This window comes from Temnothorax longispinosus, chromosome 8 (assembly GCF_030848805.1).
Source record: "Temnothorax longispinosus isolate EJ_2023e chromosome 8, Tlon_JGU_v1, whole genome shotgun sequence".
In the NCBI taxonomy this organism is placed as follows: Eukaryota; Metazoa; Arthropoda; class Insecta; order Hymenoptera; family Formicidae; genus Temnothorax; species Temnothorax longispinosus.
In genome coordinates, this window is record NC_092365.1 from 3,005,372 (window position 1) to 3,022,502 (window position 17,131).

At 44.4% G+C, this 17,131-nt stretch overlaps 1 protein-coding gene and 1 long non-coding RNA gene across 5 annotated transcripts in view; one reads left to right on the plus strand and one right to left on the minus strand.

Moving 5' to 3' along the window:
* Positions 1 to 17,131, plus strand: part of LOC139817966 (putative receptor-type tyrosine-protein phosphatase mosPTP-1) — a 267,152-nt gene that overhangs the window by 183,480 nt on the left and 66,541 nt on the right. For all 4 annotated transcript variants that reach the window (XM_071786319.1, XM_071786318.1, XM_071786317.1 and 1 more), the window contains exon 4: positions 15,140 to 15,263. In XM_071786319.1, coding sequence (XP_071642420.1) covers positions 15,140 to 15,263 — 124 coding nt within the window. The remainder of the gene's footprint in view (positions 1 to 15,139; positions 15,264 to 17,131) is intronic.
* LOC139817968 (uncharacterized) overlaps positions 1 to 17,131 on the minus strand; it is a 154,428-nt gene that overhangs the window by 108,904 nt on the left and 28,393 nt on the right. The gene's annotated exons all lie outside the window — the stretch shown is intronic.

A 17,131-nucleotide genomic window follows, 5' to 3' on the forward strand; every position in this document is an offset into this window, starting at 1 on the left:
CGTAATGAGCGCGATGCGCGGGAGATCAGTGGTGGAATGAAAGAGCGCGCCCTGGCCTTCTTAGTGCCGCGTCGTGTCGTGTCATCCTTTAAAGAAAACGGTAAACGTCGCGGTTGATGATATACTCGGGAATTATGCATTATGCGCCGCGATGGTGTTTTGAGCCTGGCGAACGCGCGGCGTTGTTGCGACCGTAAAACGCCTTTATGCACCGATTGGCGATAAGCCGGTGCCAACAAAACAAACACCTGGTCGTGCAGTATTACACGAGCCCGTATTACATGGGCGGCATGACGCGACATTAATTACACATTTCGATTAGCATAAAGCGGAGCTTTCCTTTCTTTTATTTTGTTTTTGCAACTTTAAACCGTCGTTTTCCTTTTTCCGCTACGCGTAGCAATTTTACTTTAGGTATCAATGCCGGGTATTGTGAACAAAAAAAAAAGAAAGAGGCGAGGGGGTGAAAGAGGGAGAGGGAGAGAGAGAGAGAGAGAGAGAAAAATCGCTGCGATTCGCACGAATAAGAAAATCCAGCGATTAATGCTTCCGGACACCCGGTGGGTACAACGAAGGTGCAGCGATGTTTAATTACGATGCAATTGGCGTTAATAATTACTTTAGCTAGACGCGCATTCAGCGATGTGTATCCAGTCATCAAATTGGATCTGCGTCTCCTTGTCGCCCGTTATCTCCTCTTTTCTGCCGTCGCACCCGGTTTCGTTCTCTCTATCTCTTTACCTCCCGCCGTTCGTCTCCCTAATCCGTTCTCTTTATCACGATGTAGAAACGCTCGAAGCGTCGGAATCGTAATTATTTCCATGCACTGCGCTCCAACGTCGTCCAAGACGCGTAAACATGTGCGTCTATATAGAACTTATTGCACTGCCATCCGTTACTCCTCCGTCGTAATATTCTCGCTTTCTCTAGCTTGATAATTACGTCGTAAATTAAAAATTCGCTAACTGCTGAACTTCGGTGAGAAATACTTGGGCAACGAGCGAAGCCAGGCGATCGGATTCTCGCTTGAACGGCAACGGCGAGCGCGAGAGTTAAGGGGGAAAAACGTACGTGGATGTCGCCGGCGATATCTTGTATTCCGTGAAACGTCAGCTAACAGAAAAGCGGCCCCGATATTCGCGAGAAGCGTCAAAAATTGCAGTCGATAAATCTCCCCCGGAAGCTTTACGTTTCCTGACGTGCGCGCGCGGCGACGTCGCGCCGTACACATATCATAATTGCAAAATGTGTCTTCTCAGGGATATGCAAGAAATGATATCCACCGTGAAATTGGATGATCGCGCGACTGCCGCCTGTGGCTCTAAAAACGGAAGATACGAACTTCCACGGCTATCGACGTCTGTTAAGGATAATTTATGGTCCAATAAATCGGTAACTGGATCGGCCGGCCGTCCTCGCCCCACCCCTTTTCTCTCCCCGATATAAAGATCTCGGCGCGTTCTTCATTGAATCTACTCGGCTCCCCCCCCCGCGCCTTCCCATCGTCGGTCGTCTTATCTCGGACGCTGCAAATCGTGGCGAAGCTCGGTTCGCGCTAAGGTCAGATTCTTTTTTGACGATAGGCACGTCGGACCGTGAAAACAGAATCATTACCACCCGTCGGATCTGTAACGTCCTCCTCCCCCTCCGCCTGGGATGAAACGTGCGCGCACGCGCGTGCTTCCGCTCGCGCGTGAACATACGCTCGCGGCCACTCACGTATACGCGCGTAACACCTGCGGGGGCCAAAAGGTTCAGAACGATAACAAGCCTGGATAAAGGAGGGTGAGCACTGTTCATGGCGATCCAAGCTGTGACCTCGCCATAAATTTCCCGGAAAGCCTGACGCCTGAAAATTCTCGGCGTAAGAACGAGAGCCGCACGCGCGCGCGCGCGCGCGCGCGGACGGACGGGTGGTGGTCTTTCCCTCGGTTCGTCGTGCGCTCTTCCTTCTTCCCTCGCGTGGAGAGAAACTGTGTGTAATCCTCGCTGTCGGAGGACAGCCATCGTCGATCCCGAAAAAAGGGCTCATTTGCTCCGCCGACCGGCACGATGCCTTTTTGTCACCGCGCCGATAACCATGGTATAGCGCAATATCCGACCCGACTTAACACCCCCGCGCGCGTATACGTTTTCTGCCGCCTGACAAATTCCCGCACCATGAATTCCTGTGTCAAAAGCACGACCGGGCGCGAATGCCCGCTATCTTTTACCGAAATCTATTAAAATTCTTCCGGGTGACAAATCCCATCGGGCGCGAGAAGTCCGTTCGAGAGAAACGAGAAACTGCCTTCCCCCCGAGTATTTCGATATAAATCTTCAGACACAATACCGCGTTCCCTCGTTTTAACGTCATTGCTTTTCTTTTTACAATAAATATTTTGTCCTCGTGCGTATTTCTGTAATGCGATTACTGATCGGACACATATCTCAATTTCCGCGACCAATTACTGTCATCGTACACATACTTTGCTAACGATAAACGAATCAAAACGGATGCGTTATAACGCAATGTTAAAATAAATTATAAGATAAAATGGCTAAAATGCATTAAAAAAGATTTATGCATTAAAAAAGATTTAAGAAAATTGAAAAAAAAAATTTCAATGGGAAAACCCATTTCATGTAATGAGACCTAGCGCTAATGTCGCTAACTATTTACGTTGGTTAACGTAATTTTGCTTGCACGCAATTAATCAGGAGTTTATCATTTGGTAGAAGCAGGCAAGCAGCAGCGAAGTTTTGAGTGGATGTTAAGCTTGACATGTTCTAAATATCATTTGTACCGTTTATCGGGTAATTAGTATGATACGCCGAGATTCATCGTTTGTCGTGCGCCGCGGCGGCTCATTTAATGTTACACTCACGACGTTAACTTTCACATAAGCGCGCTAAGCTCGATCCTGCTCATGCAAGTTAAGTAAAAATTACACTTTCTTGTTTCACCATATCTTTTAATCCGACTCTTGCGTTGTCGATGCATCAATATGCCCGAAGACCGATCCGTTAATTACGATTCTGAACGCTCGATACGATGAAGAAAACCGGAAAGTTCCCGATACATTATAGCGAGAAAGTTAAGAGCCGCGGCCAGTGCCGGTAAAAAGAGTCTGGAGATAACGAGAACTATATAGCATCGGATTGTTTTCACAAAATGATAGAAAGACATTTTTCTAGTGACGTGTGGCTATCGAGATGCTCGCGACGAGAGTTTGCGCCAACGCAAGATCGATCGCTGCCGAGCGGATAAACAGATGGAACATTACGATGACCAAGAACCAACAGTTTCAATAATATATAGACGGTCATAAACGAAACAAAAATCGGCTAGTAATGTTCACTTATTTCAGAAAAGAACTTTATTATTATTCTCGTATAAACATTTTAATTTTTTATAGTCCTCTTGGAGGAGATATGCAGTCGTTGCTGAATTTTTCATTAATTTTCCGCTTCAGACGTAGCAATTTTTGCATGATATAAATAATTAATATTATAATTCCCACACACGTACGAAAGTTCCCTAACGTTAATCATATTTAGCGAAACGCCTTGCGGGCAATTATATATTTTCCGTTGCAAAGGCACCCTTGACGGATGCAGGATATAGCGCGGATGAAACTCCCACATAAATTGTAAGCAGGATGGCACGTTGGGTTTTGTATCTTTGGGCCATACCAGAAAGTATCCTTGTACGAGCGTGCTTGGCGGAAGGTGCGAGAACAATCCGGCTTGTGCCAGACGATGTTTGTGCATCCGCAACTTTTAGAGAAGAGAGTATAAATCAAAAGCAAGACATTCTTTAGCCCCCGCGAGAGAAGAGCGTCCTCTTACGCCAAAAATAAGCCACTCGCATCTCTCTTTCCTTCTTTCTTCCTTTCTTTCTCTCCCTCTCTCTTGCGTGGCTGAACGTCCCGCAAAATACCGTCCCGATATATTATCTCCCCGTATAAATTTTACCCTCGCTTTCTTTCCCGGCGCACCCCTCCTCCCCGTTTCCCCGTCCACCGTTTACTGTGTTCCCTCTCTCGGTGGCGATGCTTTCTCGCGCAATGAAAGTCTGCGCGCTTCGTCGTCGACTCGGAAGAATATGGACACTCGATGGATGCTCGACACGAGTAGTTACGCGAGCGTGAAGAAAAATCGCAATGTGCTCTCGCGTCCGCGTATCGTAGAAGACACACACGGTACATCGTGGCAGATTAATACAGAGGGAGAGAGAGAGAGAGAGCTTACTCGTTGAAATGTAAATTCACATATGCGCGTAATGCAGGGACGCGGATCGCACGGCGGAAATAGTATTACAGCGCGTCCGTGACCGGATCCAGCTGTAATGCCCGTGGATCGTGCAAATATCGGACTCCGCGTCTGTGTGCGTCTTTATCTCGCGCGCGAATCAGAGAAGGATAATGGCACGATTACGGCGCTACATCACGGCTAATTCAACCCGCGTGACGTTAATTCGAGGAAAAGACAAATGACAGAAGGGCCGCCACGTCCTCCGACCGAAGCCGAAACTTTCCTCATAATATCCGGGCTAATGAAACCGCGAGCAGCAAGGATGATCCTTGTACACGCGTCTGCGTGCATTACAAAAGAGAGGGACTAAGAGAGACAGAGGGTGAGAGAGGAGAGGGAGGAATATGTGTCATCGTGCGCGATAGCCTTCGGCTGCTTTGAGCTGCCGGAAGTTGCTGATCGTCCTGACGCCAGTTTCTCCCCCGCGCCGGCCAGGCGACTCCGGCAGTTTTGGCAAATTTCCACGGCAGTCTACGCGTTATCTTACGTCCCGGGATAATTGTTTCCTACGGCTGGTATTACGGCAAACGACGTGGCTCATGTCGGCGGCGGCGCGGCGCTGAAATTCTTTGCGGGTCGACCCTCTTCGCGGCAACGAAACACGGACGTTTATGCCCCGTAATAAACGTCGCCACGGTCGCGCGACAGTCACGGGGAAGACCATCACAATTTTCATATTTAGTTTTTAATTGCGACGCGAAGATCTCTCTCTCGTGTCGCAGTCACCGTACGTTTCTATATATTTTTTCGCATCGTAAATTTACTTGGTTGTAGGAGAGGCGCATTGAGAAAGCAGAATTTTTTGCAAACCTTTGCGCGGAAATAAACAACGCTGCTAAACGATAAACGTTTCGACTGCTAAATTACGCAGTTGTAAAAGCACACGACTGGACTGTCGCGTAATGCAGCTCACGTTAAATTCTCTTCGCGCTTGGCCACACGTCGCTTCGCGTCGGAAGGTATTACATTGAATAATTTAATAAATCGTTGTAATTTAAAACGCGAAAGCGACAGTGCGGCGCACTTTCATTTTACTCCCGCGTATAGCAGTCGGGATGGCACGGCCCCGCGTATGTATGGGTACGTATCGTGAAAAAATAATGATCGGAGCGAGCATCGAATATTTTACATCGCGATCGCTTCGATGCGTAGTGGCAACTGGTTAATCGGGGAACGCTCCATCAAAATCGCCGTCGACAGCTATCGCGCCGCCACCAGATTGATAATTTTACGTGTCGTTAGCCCGATTCGTACGGTCCGGTCAACATTGGTCTCCAAAAGCTCGGCCGAAAGCTCGAAATTACTTTCGAGAGACGACGATATCCCGAAAATATACCTGAAAACTTCTAGTCGGAACTTTCGGAAATCTGCACTTTGTAAATTAAGGAAAATATGGATTGTAAAACGCGTTTCTCGTCTTCTCGATCGATGTGTGAATTCACTCGTGCGTTCCAAACAATTCTCCCTTTGGCAAACTTCACGGTGCGCCGGGGCGAAAAATTGTAACAGTATGTTATCGCGAGAGAGTGTGCGCGAAGGTTTTTGCCGTATACATTTCCCTCTTGTGCAAAAACGCGAGATGCGCGGAATTGCATTACAGCGCCGAAACGCGGCATGAGATTTCCGTAAGAACTCAAGATTCTGGAGAAGTTCTCGCGAAGGAGCGCCTACGATCGTGTTTTTCATAAAACCATGTCAGACCACACACTTCGACTGATACTCTCTCTTTTTGTAACGTTGAATATATTTAGGCCGCAATCTCTAGATGACAATGCATAATTAAGTTGCGCTTTAGGCGATCTATAATTCATGTCAATTAACGTAATTTCATTTACTTAATATCTGACTAAATCTTTTAATTTTATAATTTATTAACTGACGAGACACACAAAAATAGCCGTCCATTATGATTTCTCATTTTCTACCGCATTATCTAACGCATGAAAGTAGTAACAAAAAATGCCATTGCCGCGCTTAAAATAATAGATTATGAAAGAAGAAAACGCGGAATAATGATCAAAATACAGCGTGGGGCGGTGAATTTTTCCCCGCGGCAGATCAACATAACAAATCGCTGCCTATACGTCGTCCGTTTTCCCCAAGGGAGAGAGAGGAAGATTGCGCTCGAGATTTTTAGTATAATTAACGTGAGCGCAATAAAAGAAATGTCGCAAATGAATCTTGTTACTTGCCACGGAAGTATGGCGAATTCCATATAAATCTGCTGCCTCGGAATAAAAAGTAATAAACGTAGGGTCTGACGTCCGTAGCAGTCGCGTTATAATTGAATTAAATGGTCATACTTTTACCGAAGGGCGGACGGGATTCTTGGGCTTTTATATATTCGTCTCGGGTAAAACTTAAAATATTAACTCGAAAATGTAAAATACGACGTCTCGATTTACATACGCGTGTTAATCCCGCCGAGATGGGTGTCATAGAATTAACGTCACGCGAACGGCTGCCTGCATCGCATCGGCGGCGCCGTTACACCGAGATTGAATAATTCCCTGCGAGAATCAGTCAAGCGAATTACGCTCCGGTTCTTGCGACGCAAACTTACGAATTTTGCATATGCGCGTGTTAAATGGAGTATGTTACCTTTTACCGCAAATCACGAAAACGCACGTTTCGCGTGGAATCTAATTATTTTAGGCGACGCGTCGGACACATACGGTTTTTTTTTTTACCGATAATTCTAGTATTTCGCTGAATTTCTTTCTTTCGTCCCAGTTCTACGTACCAATTCCAAAAAGTAAGCAAGAAACGGATCATTTCGCCCAACATTTGTCTTTCTGCTTGAAGCCGCCGTACTTAGAACATCCGAGGCGCAAGTAAAATATTTGCGCAAAGTATACGCCTGCGTTTTCTTTCCTCCTCCTTTTTTGTCCCCCCCGCCTGAGCCCACGGCGCCCGCGATATCGTTGTTTCCCGTCTTGGTCGCCAGCCCGCCGCGGGGGAACCCGGGTAAACCGGCTAACATATATTTTTGCGCGAGATTACAAATCCTCCCGGTAATTCTGTCCAAACTATTTGCGGACGGAATGTTCCCGCCGTTCGCGCGCAAATAAACAATCCGCAAAACGCGAACGCGACTCCGATCCCTGCTCTTTCGACGGCGGCGCCGTATTAGCCGAGAAGACATGCAGAAGGGAAATTTGCCGTCGATCTGTCCGCCGCAAAAGTCCGCGATTTTCCGCCGAGCATTATCCCCGTCGAGATAAATTGACTGAAAATAAATCGATGAGAATCGAAATAACACGCGTTATCACTTTTCCGGAGACGGGACGGACGCGGAACGGGAAACGTATTCGAGCGAAATTTACACGAGCGAATATCGAGAATATCCCGTCGATAGACAGCGAGAGGAGAGGAAAGCCTCGGCCACGGGAGGGAACGAAGCATCCTACTTCGATCGCCCCTTAATGCCGTGTTTTATATTCGATTAATTCCGTCCGGTTTCACGCGAGAGCGGTCGGCAAAAGCAGCGGTGGCAGCCAGTCAGCTTCCTGCCTGCAGCTTCCTGTCTGTAACTTCCTGCCTGGCCTGCCTGTCTTCGACCGAAATTTCAAATTCACCGTGTGTCGAGTTAAAATTCTGCCGATCCACGACGAAAAACCCCCTACGTGTCGTGATCGTCGTTCCGCTATATGACCAGCGGAGAGCATGGCACGTGTCTCTCCCGTTGCGCTGCACGCGGAGATACACGAGAAAGAAGGACCGCGCGTCTCGCCGAAACGTTTTCTCAACGGCAGCGCGGGCGGTTCTGTCGTTTCGAGTACACGGTTATGCCGCTCGGCGCATATTCGGTTCCCCAAGTAGACAGGCGGCTACTGTGCTACGCGCTAATTTGCCGACGCTGTTTTTGATGGGGGATATTTACCGCGAGACTCTCGGCGCGGTCGCTGCACCGACGCGACAAGTCCGCAGTTGCCCTCCTCCCGTTTTACCCTACGCTCTTTTTTCTCTCTTTCTCTCTCTCGTTCTCCCTCTTTTTCCGTGGCGAAGGCACGTTTTAGCCCGGTTAGTAAAACCAACGGCAGCGGCTCGCTGTTTCCGCGTCAGAAACCGCAACCAAAATTCGAAATAAATAACGCGCCGGCGTGTCCAGATCGAATGCCGTATCGCAATCGCGTTATACCCTGGCTCGCGATCGCTCTGCAACCGGTGATAAACCGTGTCGATCCGTATATAGATCAGCGAGAAACAGACTGACGCCGTAATAGCCAATAATTGAAAATAAAGAGTGGGCCAATATCAAGATTGCAAGATTGGATCTAGATCGATCGTAATAGATATAAATCGGACGACGAATGAGATACCTTGTAACCCGAACAAACAGCCTTTTTCGGATATCCGGCCAGGGTTTAATATAGCGAAACCCGTATATAGATATAATTTGATTAAAACGCTACACCACACGTTAATATCACGTTATTCGTTAGAAGTAATTCGAGGCGAGATTAACGCGAACGGCGTTGCGTGCGCCCATTTTGCCCCGTGGGAAATATCAAGTTGCCAATGTACTCTAGAGTCCGTTTATCGATAAACAGCCTATGAACATTGCTTCCGCATTTTGAGCGTGACCGCCGACGCCGCCGCGGTAAGCGCGATCATGAAATTCCAACAGTGCGATCATGACGAAGTTATTCGGATAATTCGAAGCACGGAGCGGGGTGCGGAGTGGCGTCTTGCGTCGAATACGCGTTTTATACACGGGGAGACCTCGCTGAATAATTTCTTTCCTCCTAACGTATAACTTCGACGAGGGAAAAAAAAACCGCCTCGAATAAAACGCGACAACGACAATCGTGCAAGGAATCCGTTGCTTATTCACGCGAGCCTCACGATCGGCAAATGGGAAAAATTATATCGTGTAAGGGCGGAAAATAAGCGGAAGCGGGAATTGGACGTTTCACTTAAAAAGCCGTAATGTAGCCGCGCGTATGGAAATTTTCGCGGAGGGCAAATTCACGCGACAAGGACTCACGGCAGCGATGTATAATTCGTAATGCAATGGCAGAAATAAAAAAAAGGGGAAAAAAAGGAATATTTCGTATGAAAGTTGCACGGTTTAAAGGGTCGTACGACACACATACACACATATCTGTACATATGTGTGTATATGTGTCATATGACCCTTTAAACCGTGCAACTTTCATACGAAATATTCCTTTTTTTCCCCTTTTTTTATTTCTGCCATTGCATTACGAATTATTTCGCTGGATATAGCGCGGAGAAGACGTACATATACATACTGACGGTACAACATATACGTGAATATATATATATATATATATATGTATATATATGTATATATATATAAACTAAATGTACAAAGAAGGCCTGACGGCCATACATATCTACGACAGATATGTAGCTAAAATGCGAATGTCCTCTCATCTCGCATACATATTCTCGTACGTATATGTATACATACGTATACCTATGCACGTATGTAAAGAAAAGCTGACAGTCGGAAGCGGAGAGATAAAAATGGATAAAAACGAAGGAAGACGAAAGGAAACCCTTTCACCTTCGGAGGGAAAGAGGGGAGAGGAGAGAGGCTTCAGTGTTTCCAAACGCACTCCTTGGAAACTGCCTTCTATTACGGCTTGTCGGTCCGGGCACCTGGGCCCGTCCCCGTCCTCTCTCGCACAAAGGACCACGCGCAAATCCACCGTGGATCGAATCGATATCACGAACGACGAACGAAGGCAGCATCCAAGATCTTGGGAATGGACCACGGACCAATTTCATGCGAGACATCTCGTGATTCTTCACTTTGCGCGCGCCTCCGTGGATCCCATTCTTGAACTAACGACGGCGACATGTCGGCCGCGCAGGGAAAATATCGACGATTGCCGCGACGCGACGCGATGCGACGCGACGGTATGATCGAGCATGTATATTTCACGGAAATCATCGTCGAATCTTGAGAAAAGCATAGCGATTTGTATCAATCGCTCTATCTTTCTTCGCGTCCACGATCATTAACCTGACACGCTCGCGCTAACAATATTATTTCTTTTTTGTTTGAGTCTAAAATACCTAGTACTTTATTCTATTTTATTTTAACTTGAAAATGGATAAATATACTGATGTCACTGCCCTTTACATAACTTGATTAGTTTTCACTGCTCACTTAAATAAGATGGTATTTTGACGGAATATTGTACATTCGTATGCTATATTTTAGCAATATTTTATAGCTATTTTCTGAAGAATGAAGAAAAAGAAAGAAAATCGACACTAAGCTCCCTTTATTCGCGGCATATACGTTTTCCTTCTAAATATAAAACTTTTTAATTTCTCTGTGTCTATATTGATAAAAATAATATTTTACTTAGGAGAGAATACTTTTTTCTCGCTTTTTCTCTCTTTTGCGATACGTAAAATGCTGCGCTACTTCAAAGTAGTACCTAAGTAAATAGTATTTTTGAAAGTTTTCATCGCAACCTTATAATAATGCTCCTAGAATTGCCAACAAAGTTGGTTATTAAGTATCATCATCCGCCACGTATTGCCGTGACGCCGATTCCTTTTCCGACGGCGGAAAAGAGGGAAAGACAAATCTAATTAGGCCAAGTCGCGTTAATCTCGTCACAATTAACTAAAGTGCTAATTATACCGATGACGTCGGCGAAAAGGAAACTTGCGCGTCACGAGTAGGCAGAAATGGGAGTAAGGTTAATGGTTGAATACTGAGTTTTAACGGTGAAACGGGGTGAGAGATATTTACGTGGGAGCCATATGGTTGAGCAAGGCAAAACAGTTCTTAAAATGACGCTCGTAAATTCCGCTAAACGCGCTCGTAGAAATTTATATTCTACCCACGGTAAGAGAGGGACGATGTGGCGTCCCTTCGGTGGTGCATACGCGCGGTTATCCCGCGGTATGCACCAATACACGCGCACCAGGGTACCTAGCTTCCGTATCGGTCACCTCCGTCCTCCGTAACGGGAAATACTTTTAACAATTAATTTCATTGGGAGGTGTATAGTATACCGCCCCTAGTTTTTAACTTAGAAAAACTGTCGCGTAAATTCAACGAAGTTTTAACTCGTTACGTTGAGATTTAATTAGTCACCTCACGTACCTGTTTTGCATATTTCAGTTTACGTTTAGGTAAAGATTTACCGTGAAAAATAACGCCTAGAAGATACGCACCGCGACCGTATAATGCATTGGGATAATTTTATTATGCAGCTCCAATCTCGTTTGCCGCAATTGTCCGCGAGACACTTCGACGGTGAAACGGTGTCACTATTTTATCACGTAATTACCTTCCGCAGGCCGGTTAAAGGATAATGATAAATTTTTCACTTTGCGGAAGCACCAGTCACCGGCTTTGCCGCGCGGCAAATGGACCAGGAATCTATAAACATTCTACGGGATTTATAAGCGTTTTATCTCCCCCTCCCCCTTTGAAGGCGAGTCGTTTGAATATTGCAAAACGCTAAGTGCAGGAATCTGTATGACGAGACTCGCACGCGTTCAGCCCGCTCGATTTTACCTTGCCGCACGTCCGTCGGTGGCTTTGTGTAACGCAACGCGCTCGACTTGCGACACGGATAAAGAAACGTCCACTGTTGACCTCGTAAAGCAGAAAGCATGAATTATTAATGAAAAGCCGCAACGCACGGCGGGTGGTAGAGCGATGCAGCGGCGCGTACCCTGTTTAAATGGTATAGAATTAATGGGCAATCGAGAGAGAGAGAGAGAGAGAGAGAGAGAGAGAGAGAGAGAAAGAAGAGAGAGAGAGAGAGAGAGAGAGAGAGATATGTATTAGTGTGCGTGTTTCTTGTAACCTCTGCTCTGGAGAAAATTAACGCAAAGACTCGCAATTGCTTTTAATTTCTTTCTATTAAATATTGCATACGCTTCTTTGTTGAATGAAAGATGGAAACAATCGCCACGCATAATAAAACGAGAAAACGAAAGAAAAGACAGCAGGAGAAAACTGCATCTCGTAACATAATTAATCACTTGTCTACAATCATAAAGCTCGTAAGTTAAATCATGATAAAAAGCAGATTCAGCCATTCACATCGATATCTTTGCGTGTATTATTGCAACGCAAAGTTTAAGTAAAATGCAAAAGTTTCGTATCAATATAGATTAATAAGTGCTATAATATGAAGAAAAATACTCGAGGAAACGAGAATATGTCGGTCGATTATACAAAAAGGGCAAAAAGGTCAAGACTCACGAAGAAAAATATTTTCCCGTGGCAAGAGAGAGTTGATTCCCTCCGGATCTTGTTTGTTTCACGTATTCTTCTGCTTGAGCAAAGAAAAACCCGATAGCCACTCAAGACGCGCGTAATGTGCTCCCCCGTTATCTTTTTCGTTTACCAACCGGAAACGCTATGTGAAATTAATAATTCGCGAACGACGGCTTCATAGTAAATCTCATTTATTCCATTTCCACGCCTTTGAATTTTTCTTCCCGTTATATCATCGCGCGGAAATGCAAGCAGGTACGCGAAAAGCACGCGGATCGCAAACGAGATAACATTATTAAAAAAAAAATCTAGTTTATTCGAGATTCTAAACGAGTTTTTATTAATTATAAGACGACTGCCCGTAGCTTTTCATAAAGAAAAACAATAAGCGTGAGTAACGTCTGTGTAATGCGCGTCGCGAGTAGCTTTTTTACGCGATCCATTGATGTTTACTATACTTTGTTCTTAGATATTTATTTCTTACATATTTATAAGATAGCTATAGACAGCATTTCATTATAATACAACAACTATAAGGAAAATAAGATCCATGATAAACTTTCTATGTGTACGTGTACACGTCTCTCTGTGTGATAAAATTAATTTAATATTATTGAGATTATCATCGAGTGGTTATCATGATACAGGACAGACATAAATTGCATGGACAAGTGCACGCTCAATCACGTAAAAGTTATGCCAGTTAATGCAGCGAAAATAAATTGGGCATGTATTAATTGCGCGGACAAGCGCGCATTTAATCACATATAAAAATCACACACAGGCTAATGCGGCAAAATATAAAGCGGTGAATTAAAATGTCTCGTTATATAACTTTTCTGTCATATCGAGTATCATATCGAGCCATATTGAGCAAATACAAATTGCGCGGACAAGCGCGCATTTAATTACGTTAAAATCACGTAAATTAATGCGACTGATACGTAAATTAGCGACGCTAAATATACAATGTTTCATAGCTCTGTCCCCGCGCGCGGGTTGACGCGCTATTCAATACTTAATATCGAGCCGGGCGTTGCGCGGTGGTCGTGTAATTCATGTAAATCAAGTCAACCGCGGGGAAAACTTCCGTGTTCGAAATTTTTCTCAGCGCGGGTGTCACGGCGTGCGGTAACGGCCGGCATAAACAGCGGGAACGCAGTCGCGGCGACGGCGACGCCGGGTATAAAGGCCGCGCGGCAGAGCGAGGTCAGAAAAGACGACTCCATCCTGAGAGGTTGGAGGTCCCTGCTCTCATTTATGATCTTATGCAACGTGCGCGCAATGTTATATTTCGCCCCGCCGCACGCCGGTGCATATTAAACGCCCGAGCCTTATCCGATGCGACCGCCGACGCTGCGCCGCGGCGCAGAGAGCGTGATCGGTGCTTCCTTCTCCATCGCGCGAATAACTTCGGCGAGAAGAGTCTCACGAAGGTGTATACGCTCCCCGGTTGTATTCAACGGTACGTCACGTTTACGACACGAGTGCCAGCAGAATATACGTTAATATTTAACAAGCAAAATTGTAGATGGAGTTCAAGAACTTGTAAACTAGATAACATTTTTATTATTTAACTTCGGTTTACCCGAATTAAGTTCTCAAATTGTAATATTCCATATCGTGATTTGTCATCTTTTTTTTTCGCTCGTATCAATAATAATCTTGCAGTCGATTTTTCTCTCAATAAAATTATGGTTCGCGCAAAACTACTTCCCAATCGATTTTTCCGTAAAAAGCTGGATATTAATTACCAAAGTGTTAAAGCGGACGAAAACCAATCAGGAGAGGCATACATTCGTGATTACGTAGAATCTTGCATATCTTATGAAAAATTCGTGTTTTTCACACACCGCGTGCTCATTTATAACTATATCAATTAATTAAATCATTTCAACAATCTATATTAAATATCTTAATTAATAATTTAGTTTTGTCTAGATTTTAATTTCATATTAGTGTGAATCAATTTAAACGTCACATACAGAAATATCATAATTTGCTTTCTACATTCGATCTAATTATCTATAATAAATTACACTAAACATTTTTTATATTTTATTTAATTAGGATCAATGAAGTAAATATATTTCTATATATGCAGCAACTTAATACATTTGAGCTATATTCGAGAGAAAAATATAACAATGATTGAGAGCTGTCGACACGATCAATGGAATACTGCAAGCGTTTCTATTCCATGACAAGAAGATTGCTTCGGAAATATGGATATCATAAGTATTCGTATATAAGGGTTGTTATATGTTTTGCATTTCGTGTCGATACCGACGCAAAACGCGACGTAAGAAATATCAACTACGTGACTCCAACTTTCGGCAAAATAAATTTCAGCTTAAGAAACTGAAGCGAGTTAGCGTTGTACATGTAAACGTGTCTCGCGCCCGTTACATACAGCTCCTTTAACTACTACAAGGTAATGTCTTTCTTAAGTAGTTGGCGCACTGTGCGCACAGCTATACATTCGTTCGGTTGATAATCGCCGAAAATTTACGTAGTCCGCGGCGAAATTGTTCGACGGTTCGACAGTTTCTGCGACCACAAGACATCAGTTTCTGCAGATCGGGGTGTTACAGATGATAAAATTTCTGCTTTCAGATGTGCCTGATCCACCGGAACGACCACTTGTCATAAGTTACACGTCCAAAGCCGTGAATATATCGTGGGCACCTGGTGTTAATTCCCACAACACTCCAATTTCGCAGTACGTCATCTACACCCGGTAAGTCCGTTAAATATTGACCCGTCGAAAAAAGCTCTCCCTTACTCAAGCCAACTCGCGCTCCGAATTTACTCAGATAACTCCGATATCGCAAATATTATATTAAAAGCGTAGTTTCTTTGGAAAAAAAAACGAAAAAAAAACAGTAAGGTGGAAATCGATGTGACAAACTGAGGTACCTTTTAGCGATGTTGTCGCGCGCGTTGTACACATAGAGATGCAAAGATTAAAGTGGAAAATTAACTCAATCGATTTAGCTAAGAAGGCGCTCTTTCTCCGTAATGTCATTTACGAGTTGCGTCGTGACGTCAGTCACTAAACTTTACTGTTGATTTCCACGACATGCCACTGTCGCTTTCTCGCGGAAGTTGAGCAAATTGCTTACGCCGAAGTGAATTAATGTCGCTTTTTCCCGGGGAGAAACATTTTTTAATAGGGGAAAAAAAATCGAAGCGCCTGCGGGATACGCCCGGAAATAGCTCGGTCTACGCTCGAGTAGATCTCGGCCCGATTATCTTACGGGTATACGCGCGACTGGTGGCATGGCGCCCCGGCTCTCGTGGTTCCTCTCCCGCGGAAAAAGATGGAAGAAGAAACGGATAAAATAAAAGGAATTACTGAGGATAAGAACCGCGGTGTCGATAAGCACCCTTTGTTCTATACCGCGTCTCTCCGGTTCCGTTATCTCTCCCTTCTGCTCCCCGACCCGTTCTCGCCGCTCTCGTCCCTTGACCCCGCGACCGACTTCCACGTTTCCCATTGCTACGACATCTCCTTTTCGTTTTCCCACGAATTCCCCCCCCCCCCTACCCGTCGATGCCGCCGGTAAAGCCAAACTATAGCGGCGCTTGCAATATATATGTCGTATTAGAAAAAAAGATGTAAAAACGCCCGGGATAGCGCATAAAACTGGAAAAATATTTCCGTACCATTGTGTGGTATATAAACAATATAATATATACAGCGAAAACTATACACGCGAATGTATTCGCGGCGTTACGTTCCGCAAAACTACCACGCGAATATGGAAATTGCAAATACTGAGAAAGAGGAATATATAGAAAGATTAAGGTTAAATAAAACAAGAAATACGTAAAACGCTGAAATAAAGAGCACAGTTTTTGACTTTTTACACTTTTTCCCCGTCTTAAATAGAAATTTTTACGATTAATTCTTAGGACTGTACGTTTGTGGGTAGCAAATATACCTTGGTAGGAAAATATAGCACAACTTTCTGCTAAAAAAGATAAAAACGTGACGAATCGTTTCCCCGTTTATTCGTTATTATATTGAATTATTTTTATCAATTTTTCCGAGAATAATTTTATCAAATCCGAAAAAAGATTGCAAATATCAAATATTCAAATATACAGAAATATGTGAATAAATGCATCCAAATCAGGAGACTCTATTTCAATGACTGCACAAATTGAAGATATCGACATTATTAGATCCTAATTGACCTCTTTTACTTAACAATCATTAATAGAAGTTCTATATGTGTTATACTTAATCTTTTTTGTGCAATGAATAGAGACATGACCAATCTGGACCTCTTATATATTTTGGGATATTATCTTCATAATAAAAATCTGTTACTCTCTTCATCGGTTTATTCAGCGGTTTAAAAGATTCAGTCGACGATTTTGCCGACTATTTTGAAGTTATATTCTTATATAATATAAACGTGAAGCCTAGCAAAATTGCTTTCCATCGACCGTTAGCGATATATTTGAGCCTGTGCCACGGCCAGCTGCGAGCACTTCGCGTTTCGACTCGACCGTACCAAAAGGGTTAATTTGCACGATGCGCGCTCGTCATCGAGCCCGTCGCGTTTCGATTTCGATGTAGCGGCGAGTTAATTTGAG